We start from the raw sequence: 10,363 nt of genomic DNA, 5'->3' as shown, positions 1-10,363 counted from the left end.
TTTCTAAAATTTTCAAAATGTGCAATTAATGAAAGGACTTGAAGGTCATATCCATTCCCTAGCTCTAGCAAAGGGTTATGGACCTTTTTAAATAAATAAATATATATTTATATAAATTACATCTAAAACTTATCGCTCAAACGCCACTTAAATTCAAAATCCCTTTTTACTAAACAAAATTTGCATTTCCTCAAAAGACTTTTAACTTTCAGTATTTACATTACACCCAAAAGCTCATTGAACCAAACCGACCCTTATCCCTTTTATCAATCCTCTTTTTCAATCGGAAAAAGGAGGAACAACATTGGAGAGAGGAATAACATCTACATATCCATAGCTATGTACATTTAAAATAATAATAATAATAATAATAATAATAATAAAAAGCACGACAAAAAAGAATTAAAAAAAAAAAATGCAGACGGGCTGGATCTTGCAGTCTTCCTCCTCCTCCTCCTGCACGCTCCAGTGTTCAATCCTTCCTCAATTCCGTCCCCTGTCTCTCTCTCTCTAGCGGACGCCAAACCGAAGATCTGAATTTCTCCGCCCTCCTTCCTCCGATCCTCCGATCACCTCTCGGATCTCTCCCGGCGAGCCGCCGTCGGTCTCCAAGGGATCCTCCGGCTCCGTCCGATCTCCGTTGGGAATCCGCCGCCGCCGCCGCCGCCGTCGCTGTAGGGCCCGCCCTCCTCTCGGTCCCCGGAGACTCTCTAGGGTTTTAGGACCCGCCTTCCAAGCCCCAACTCGTCGGGGCTCGCCGATCAGGTAAGCCTCGGGGCGGACGCCAAGTTTCTCGGTGTTGCGGTGGGAGAGGGGTTTCGTCTCCCTCTTCGCGGCTGTGAAATCCGCGGTCGAAATCGATCGGCCGCGGCTTCGCTTGTTTGGAATTCCGTTCCTTGGTTCGGTTTAGAGGGGGCAGAATCGAACGATCTGCCTCGGCATCGCGCGTCGGCGATGCGGTCGTGTTGATTCGGATGGATTGATTGATGGGGGAACGAGTCTATTTTTAGGAAAAGGCTAGCTTTGTGCTTCTCTTGTGCCTAGGATTGTCCAGAGAATAGGCTGAGTTCCAATTGACGTGGCGACCGCGGTCTATTGTATCTTTTCGATTGGCTATGCTCTAATTTAGCTCTAGATGCTTGCTGCTTGGTCACTGACTAGAGGACTGTGAGAGTTCGGTTTAGATGAACGGATTGTGCATATCAGGAGAATGTTGTAGCATTCTAAATGTTACATTTCTTTCAATTGGGGTTCCTTATTTTGTTTGTGCTTTTTCTGTTTTAAATGACATTGTGGCATGTGATGGCACGAATTCTTTAACTGTTCAAATCCTAAAATGTCTTCTTACATCAGGTTTTATGTATGGAAGTATAGGGATTCGGAGTTGATTAAGTTATCGGACCGATTACATGGGGACCGAAAACCCAGGTCGTCCGGCTTTCACTAGCAGGCCCACTTCGCCTTTTACATCCTCGCCTCCGGTGGCTACACCTTTTTCATCGACAAATCCAATGGTTGGATCAGGGGCCTCCACTTTCAGACCTAATACAGCTGCTGCTCCTCAGGCTCCGCCTCGTTCGCCTTTTGTTCCTGCAGCTGGATTGGACAGATCTAGTTTCCGGCCCCCTCCACAATCTACATATAGTGATCCATCAGTACCATCTCTGGCGACTTCATTTGCCCCTCCCAATTCAGGAGCTTTCCAACGTTTTAGTTCACCACAGTTCCCTGGGACAGCACAACCACCACCTACACAAGCTCCCCCTCTTGGACAGCCACCAATTCAATCTCCTGCTGCTCAATTATATTCTCAGCCTGGATCTTTCCGCCCGCCAACACATGTACCTTCTCTGCCGATGGGATCTCCGCCAATAGCAAATACTATGCCCCCTGTTGGAAGCATGCCTCAGGCGAGCCCGTTATATCCTGCTGCTAGGGTAAGTGGACCACCCCCTATGCCTGGATATGCGACTCAGCAGTCTAAAACGGTTCCACCAGCTCCAACTTTACAATCTCCTTTTGCTACTGCCCCGGGAGGATATGTGCCAACTCCATCAGTATCAGCTCCCCCTTTGCATGCACATCAAGGAGGTTACATTCCACCACCACCAGTAGCAGCTCCAGGGGTCCTGCAAACACAGCATCCCGGATTTGGACCCCCCACAGGTCCCATTCAAGGTCTGCTTGAAGATTTCAGCTCCCTCTCTCTTGGGTCTATGCCTGGATCACTGGACCCTGGACTTGAGTCAAAATCTTTGCCAAGACCACTAGACGGTGATGTGGAGCCCAAGTCATTTGCTGAGATGTTTCCCATGAATTGTCATTCTAGATTTCTTAGGCTTACAACTAGTGCCATACCAAATTCTCAATCTTTGGTCTCAAGGTGGCACTTGCCTCTTGGAGCAGTTGTTTGTCCTCTGGCAGAATCTCCTGATGGGGTGAGAATCCTTGAACTGAAAAGCCTAAATTTTTTATGCAAACGTAATCAGATGTTTATATTGAATCATATAGTCACCTTATTTTGTCGCTATGCTTTTATACAGGAAGAAGTTCCTATAGTGAATTTTGCTTCAACTGGCATTATTCGGTGCAGAAGATGCCGCACCTATGTCAATCCATATGTGACGTTTGCTGAAGCAGGGAGAAAGTGGCGCTGCAACATCTGCTCCTTATTGAATGAGGGTAATTTTTTAGGCTACAGGCTCTCTGGATGTTTGGCCTTTCATGTTGTTTCTTCTAGAAGTTGTGCTATTACCTGCCTAGGCTTTTGTTTTGTTTTTTTTCTAAATGTTGCTTGGAATTCTGAAATTATCCTTTTCCTGCTTATGATTATTCCCCGTGGATCAACCATTCTCTTTCTCTTTGCATTGACATCTTTAACCTTCTAGACATCAACTTGAAATTGACGCAGATGCTGAAGATATTTTTCATGAATTGGATTCAAAACAATCAAGCTGCATTCCTTTCAGTAGATTATGAGGGGCGATAATTTGTGAACTTTCTATAACTTTTGATTTCCTTAAATTTTTCTTCATCTGGAAGGTGGAGGTGCTGTGAGAATTAATTAACTGTTTATTCTTTTCTGCCAATAGTTTTATCCACAATGTCCAAAAATAAAATGCCATGGCTCGGGGGTGTGAAGATGACAAAATTTACAGCAGCTTCAAAAGATTATCACAATTTTACACATATTTCTCTTTGGGGCAAGATTTGTTTGAAGGTGGTTTAACAGTCCTTCTGGATTTCGGTGCTTGCTATGACTGAGTCTCGTGGCTTCTTATAGTATCTTCCTGGGTAGACTACAATTATCCCTTGAATTGTCTTCTATTTCAAAGTCTGTCACAATGACATATTTTATATTAATGAGTTATTTACCGGGTACATATCACCACCATGCAATTCATAGCTTGTAAACTGTGTGGCAGGGAGAAAGTAGATGATCGTATATGCAAAGTGTTTGCTTTTATGGTGCATATTTGTATGACCCACCATCTTTACTGTCTTATACAGTCCCCGGTGATTACTTTGCGCATTTGGACGCTGTTGGCAGAAGAATCGATCTGGATCAGCGACCTGAGCTTACAAAGGGCAGTGTAGAATTTGTTGCTCCAACTGAATATATGGTTCGGCCACCAATGCCACCACTCTACTTTTTCCTCATTGATGTTTCGATATCTGCGGTTAGAAGTGGTATGGTACAGGTGAGTGTGAAGCAAAATTTCCATAGTTGTGGTGCCATTCATCCTGCTTTTTACGATGGCTATGTGTTTCGTGTTTTTGTTGCATCTTGATATATTTGTGTTTCTACAATTTTTTTATCAATTGTAGTTGTCTGTGGATGCTACTATTTACTGTGCGTGTCAACTAAGCATCCTTAGCTCCACAGAACATTATGCTACTGCTGAAACACAGATCTAACGAGTTACTTGAAAGGGTTAACTGGCACTTGTTCAGTTCAGTTGAAGAATTGAGCTTTAGGAAAGCTCAAGCAGAATAAGTTCATTCTTGCTTGAATGTTTATCTCCTGAAGGGCTTTTTTCTCGCAATTTATCGCATAGGCTCCTATTGTGAAATACATGTAATGTGACTCTCTAGAAGGATCAATGTCTTGCAGGTCGTGGCCCAGACTATAAAGTCATGTTTAGATAATCTTCCGGGCTTCCCCAGGACACAGATTGGGTTCATAACTTTTGACAGCACTATACATTTTTACAATCTGAAGGTAAGAGATCTATGTGCCACTTGTGCAGGAACTCCGTTTGATTTCAATAGACACTTTCATGCCATCTAATTAATCACTCTGATTGTGACACTGGGTTTTTCACTTGTGCAGTCATCCTTGACCCAACCTCAGATGATGGTTGTCTCAGATCTTGATGATATATTTATCCCATTGCCAGATGATCTCCTAGTCAACCTGTCAGAGTCCAGAGAAGTTGTGGAGACTTTCCTTGATAGCTTGCCATCGATGTTTGAGAATAATCTAAATGTGGAATCTGCTTTTGGTCCAGCTCTCAAGGCGGCATTTATGGTTATGGTATGCTATCATTTCCTTCTTCTTGCCTACTTCTATCAGAATTTTTTCAATAGAGCATATATTGTAAAATTATCTTCTCTTCCTGGCAAATCATTCATTCACTATTCATGAATGTTTTTTTGCTCTGCAGAGTCAACTTGGAGGAAAATTACTTATTTTCCAGAATACACTGCCGTCTCTTGGTGTTGGCCGCTTGAAGTTGCGGGGAGATGATGTTCGTGTTTATGGAACAGATAAAGAATATACACTGAGAGTACCAGAAGATCCCTTTTACAAGCAAATGGCTGCTGATTTCTCTAAGTACCAGATAGGGGTTAATATATATGCGTTCAATGAAAAGTATGGTGATATAGCCTCCTTAGGTATATCCTCAGCTTCCCTAACTTTACGTCAAAATTATGATTGACAAATTGAATGAGTCTGACAATAGTGCTGGATATGTCAGTGACTGCTTGTTTAGAGTTTTAATTAGCATAATTAGAGATAAGACGGTTTTCTACTAGGGTTGTTATGACTTTCAGCCGCATTAATATTTTGGAAGAATCTTTAAATATCATTAGTGGTCTGTCTAATATGATGCACAGGACTGGTGAAAGGAAGTTAATAGATCTAATAAAAAATTTCTGTTCATTTGAGTTTTTATTTGGTAAGAAACATTTTATGCTCTTGGACTATCTATGGCTGTTGTGCATGAATTGTGAAGCTCATAATAAATATTGTTTCTCAAAGGAAGACCTTGGAGTTCCTAGAAGTATAGTAGCTCTAATATCGAGCTTTGCTGTTGTCCTCTATTGATTGATCGTAGATTTTCGTTATATTGTTAATTAAAACCTCAAAAGGGAGCCTTGGGCAATGGCAAAGTTGTTGCCATGTGACCTCAGGGAGGTCACGGATTGAGTTGTGGAAACAGCCACTTGCAGAAATCCCAAAGTAAGGCTGTGTATTTTGGGAGCTTCATGCACTGGGCTGCCCTTGCCATTGTCCTGTTATAAAGACCTCCATAGTTAGTCTTTTATGTGAAATGATGTTTAGATTTAGCTTACATCCAATAAGGGCATATTTCTAACCATTTCCTGTGCACATAACATAAAGCTGCTGATGTATGCATCTGATGCGTTATACATTCTTCGGAGGATGAATGCTTGTCACATTACATCTATGTAGGAACCCTCGCGAAATACACTGGGGGTCAAGTCTACTACTATCCCAGCTTTCAATCAAATATTCACAGAGAGAAGCTGAGGCATGAGTTAGCCAGAGATCTCACCAGGGAAACTGCCTGGGAGTCTGTTATGCGTATAAGATGTGGGAAAGGTCTGTGGATGATGTTCAAAAGTGGCTATCAAGCAATTTAATTCGTTCATGTGCTTTGGGTAACATGTAGTTACTTTGTTTCTTGGTGGAAACTTGCAGGAATTCGCTTCACATCTTACCATGGAAATTTCATGTTAAGATCCACCGACTTATTGGCGCTTCCAGCTGTGGATTGTGATAAAGCATATGCAATGCAGCTATCTCTTGAAGATACATTACTGACAACTCAAACAGTATATTTCCAAGTTGCTTTGCTGTATCCTTTGATGAGGATGGTTCTTTATCTGCAAAAAAAATTTCACTTCTACTGTTTCCATATTTGTACCAGCATTTGCTTCATGCTCTTTTCCTTTCTTATATAGTCCCATGTGTAAATCTTGTTTCAATGCATTTTCTTTTCCCCGGTCCATATAATTATGTTAACTTTAAGATTAAAATTGAAAGATTAGAGTGGTTCAGTTGTGGTCATCAGTCAACTTCCTGTTGTAACGTGTACTTTGTGCTGTACAGTAATAACTTTCCAAATTTTCCATCATGTTACTATGAATAACTTGAGGAGTTCACGTCTGCTTTTGCATTATAGTTGGCTTAGTTTATGGGTTCTGATAAATACTTATCGATAGTTTTTTTGTTATATCATAAATATTTACGTTTGTATAGTTCAGCATGCTTCTGGGTAATATTTCTACAATCTCAAGCCCTTGCACTGCTTCTTCAATTGGAATTAGGGCATTCTGGCTGGTATTATAGACATTTGCGTTTGGATGCCCTTGACAAACAAAGATACACTGCATCTTGTGGAGAAAGGCGTATTAGAGTACACACAGCTGCAGCTCCCACTGTAACAGATCTAGGAGAAATGTACCGCCAGGCAGACACGGGTGCCATTATATCTTTGTTCAGTAGGCTAGGTAGAGTTAAAAAGATTTCTCAAGCTGTGAATGACTTCTGCTGCTCAATTCTAAGTAAATATTGCTTTGATTTTCTAACCTTGGTCTATGCACTGTAGCAATTGAGAAGACATTGACTCATAAGTTGGAGGATGCACGAAGTGCTGTCCAGCTGAGGATAGTCAAAGCACTCAGGGAATATAGAAATCTTTATGCAGTGCAGCATCGTTTGGGAGGCAGGTTGATATATCCAGAATCCCTGAAGTTTTTACCTTTATACGGCTTGGCCCTTTGTAAATCAACAGTCCTAAGAGGAGGGTATGCTGATGTGCCACTCGATGAACGTAGTGCAGCTGGTTTCACCATGATGGCATTGCCTGTGAAAAAATTGTTAAAACTTTTATATCCGAACTTAATTAGGCTTGATGAGTATCTGACGAAGGTAATGACCCTCGAATCTCATGATCGCATTGGGTTTTCCTCGAAGGACTTTGTTGGTCCTTCAAAGTACTTGATACTATGTCTGCAACATTCTTGCAGGGATCTTATCTGGATGATGAGCTTAAGAATGCAATCAAAAGGTTACCATTGACTGCAGAGAGCTTAGACTCCAGGGGGCTTTATTTGTTTGATGATGGCTTCCGCTTTATTCTATGGTTTGGTAGAATGCTTTCACCTGATATATCCAAGAATTTGTTGGGGCAAGACTTTGCAGCTGATTTATCAAGGGTTAGTTTTTCGGCCATTCTTATATGCATTGGATTGTTATTTTTTCCTTTTCCCCCCTAAATATACCACTGCAAAGAGTTATTCAGCTTGGCTATCAAGTGAATTTATTCCTTTAGGATTGTGGATAAATTAAATGGTCAGTTTATTGACCTGAATTTATGCCAGAATTAAATTGCTAGTTTTGTTGGTTGGATACTCTCTGCAAGATGTGAAGTATATGGAGGATTGCTGGTGACTGAGTTATCTCATGGGAAACGTAGTTATATTTGGAGATACATGATGGACTAATGTTTTGTCGTCTAGCTTTGATAAAAGATCAATGGAACAGTTAATGGGATGGTACTCACGGAAAGATCAGTAGTGAAGGAAATGAGAAATTAACTATTCGTGCATTGCCAAGTCACAGTTGGTACTCACGGAAAGATCAGTAGTGAAGGAAATGAGAAATGAACTATCCGTGCATTGCCAAGTAACAGTTGCCGACCTAGAGATGTTCTGAATAGTACACTTTCACTTTTGTGTGGGCGCTATTGCTAATTACTGAGTTGGCTTATTCCCCATGCCAAAAAGGAAAAAGAGAAAGGAGGGAAGGAAAAATGCCAAGTTATTTATGCATAGACTGGTTACTCATAAAAAAAATCATGCCTGAAATTGTCAGTGCTATGGTTGGGATTTAAACTGGCTGGAGGCACTAAAATCAGAGTGATAATTCCTGCTGGAGTGGTCTGGGAGATCCAAAACCAGTGGTATCGTGATATCAATCTTCGGGGAAAATGCGTGAGTCCTTGAAACTGGTGCTAAACAGATGTTTCCTGCAGATGTTGAAAGTAGAGCTATAAAGTTTCAGTAGAACCATGGGTAATTTGTCTCGAATATTAGAGTTACTGTGGCTGTCTTGAAAGTTATTGTGAAGTAAAAAAATTAGCAGCCGGAGACTTTCAAAAGGATGAATAGCAATTATTCGGATGAGTGAAGTGGCAACTAAGTTCTATTTTGATACTCGTTTCTTGAGATTGACTTTACACCTTTTGTGAATGTGTGGATTCTATCTCACTGTGTGGACTATTCTTTGTTATTTTGGTTTTGAAGCAAAGTAGTGCATGGTGGTGCAGATATGTGTGGTCAACTCTCTCAACTGATGGGTTCTATGTAATTTTGTTGTTCTGTTCTGAACTTTCATTTAAATCAATTAGGTGCCCCTTGTTTAGTTCTGCTGTTAGGCCTGTTTTATTTTATCATTAATAATCTCAAATTGGTCTATTGGTCTATTGTCTTTTCTTCTTCTTAATTTTTTAGCTTTCGTTTTTCTTACTAGAATCAAGTTAACTTCACTGAACTCAACCACGAAATGTCTAAAAGGCTCTTTGCCCTGCTCAAGAAACTGAGGGAGACTGATCCTTCATACTACCAGTTGTGTCATCTTGTAAGACAAGGAGAGCAGCCAAGAGAAGGGTTTCTTCTCCTTGCAAACCTTGTTGAGGACCAGATGAGCGGCACCAATGGTTATGTTGATTGGGTGCTTCAAATACACCGCCAAGTCCAGCAGAATGCATGAAGTACAGGTATCTTTTGTGTTGGAGGACAGGTGTTCATGTTAGTATATTCATGTTAATCAATAGTTGTGGCATTTTTGTATGTTTCTATTTGAGTATGCAGGATTTGATTTGGTCCATTGCTTGTTGTCCATTGCTTGGTGTACATTAAATTTGATCGGAATATTTACTTTGTTAGGAGACTTACTGAATCTTCTTACTGTGTTTTTAGTTTTTCTGTTGATTCTTTATTTAAGTTGCAAAAGTCCATTGCTGGTGAACACTTTGTCGAAAGTTGTTATGTTGTTCAAACATGGAAACTGGTTTTATAGCTAGTTTCCATGCATTTGTCTTTGAGCCTGCCGTTTGTCATTAAAGAGATGTCACTTAAAAGTGTGTATAGTGGATTGTTTTTCTTTAATGAGTTCTCAAGAATAATCTGCAGAGTAAACTTTGAGAATTCATAGCACAGACACTATCAGTGTGGTCTCTTAGATGCCGTAGCGGAGTATCTGTGCTTGCACCATCATCTTCGGTTTATTTTATTTTCTTTTGGAGATCATGATCCTTGAAATCTTCCTCTCTTTTTTCTGTCAGGGAATTATCATTTTGTTCCATATCCCGATTATAAAGTGAATGAATACTCCATTCGAGCAACATGCATAACTACAGGTTTCGCTGGGATTCCATTGAATATGCGGCTGGTTGTTGAGTTTATGCAATTGGTCAGCAGGCAGATCTGCAGACGATTTTTCTCGGCTCATCACGAAAATAAGGGGAAGATTCGATTTCTGTACTTATGTTTTATTCGAGAAGGAAATAGCAAATTTTGTCTTTCATTGATCTTTGAGTCATCTTCTGTATTTTTGCATATTACACTCCTTTTTAACCTCCTGACTCTGGGTTTGCTTGTAGCTGTAGGGATAGACTGATTGATAGTGTGATAAATTTGCTAGCAGAGTTGGGGACATTGTTCATTTAACTGTATTTACAACTCAATTCTGGGAGTTAATTTTCAATTTTACGCAATGCATTCTGTTCTCTTCTCAAGAGATCCGGCACAAAATGAGGGGGGGAGGAATGTGGAGGGTCAAAACCGAAATCTGGGTTTTGAGAAACCGTACTGTTTCGTTAAAGCAGCCAGTCCTCTGTCGCCCTGCTGGTCTCGGGGCGTATCGCCGCCTTGATCATGAATGAAGAGCAGCTTCTCTGCTGCCGCATTTTGGCACGGAAGTGCCCAAGAGGTCTTGGGTTTGGACTCTCGTCCTTCTCTGCAAATTTCTGGCTTGTCTTGGTTGATTCTTCGGAGCAAGTGCCGATGCTGCGAGTTGAACAGATCTTGAGAAGCATGAATATGCTTA

The 10,363-nt window shown here is 40.9% G+C and overlaps 1 protein-coding gene across 3 annotated transcripts; it reads left to right on the top strand.

The window, feature by feature from the left end:
• The first annotated feature begins 434 nt into the window (after nt 1–434).
• Nucleotides 435–10,052, top strand: LOC104440894 (protein transport protein Sec24-like At3g07100). Of its 3 annotated transcripts, none has more exons than XM_010053883.3 (14): nt 435–765; nt 1,370–2,438; nt 2,544–2,682; nt 3,511–3,701; nt 4,115–4,222; nt 4,334–4,537; nt 4,668–4,899; nt 5,702–5,851; nt 5,951–6,107; nt 6,635–6,762; nt 6,861–7,183; nt 7,282–7,470; nt 8,786–9,032; nt 9,600–10,052. In XM_010053883.3, exons 2-13 carry the CDS (start codon nt 1,410–1,412, stop codon nt 9,023–9,025), a joined length of 3,090 nt encoding a protein of 1,029 aa, XP_010052185.2. In that variant the 5' UTR covers nt 435–765; nt 1,370–1,409; the 3' UTR covers nt 9,026–9,032; nt 9,600–10,052. The 3 variants fall into 3 exon arrangements, with proteins under 3 accessions (XP_010052185.2, XP_010052184.2, XP_010052183.2); XM_010053882.3 differs by having other exon boundaries at nt 1,354–2,438; XM_010053881.3 differs by having other exon boundaries at nt 436–765; nt 1,375–2,438.
• Nucleotides 10,053–10,363: the final 311 nt, after the last annotated feature.

Source organism: Eucalyptus grandis, chromosome 4 (genome assembly GCF_016545825.1).
Source record: "Eucalyptus grandis isolate ANBG69807.140 chromosome 4, ASM1654582v1, whole genome shotgun sequence".
In the NCBI taxonomy this organism is placed as follows: domain Eukaryota; kingdom Viridiplantae; phylum Streptophyta; class Magnoliopsida; order Myrtales; family Myrtaceae; genus Eucalyptus; species Eucalyptus grandis.
Note: the sequence above shows the minus strand (reverse complement) of the source record. Positions and strands in the feature narration are given on the sequence as shown.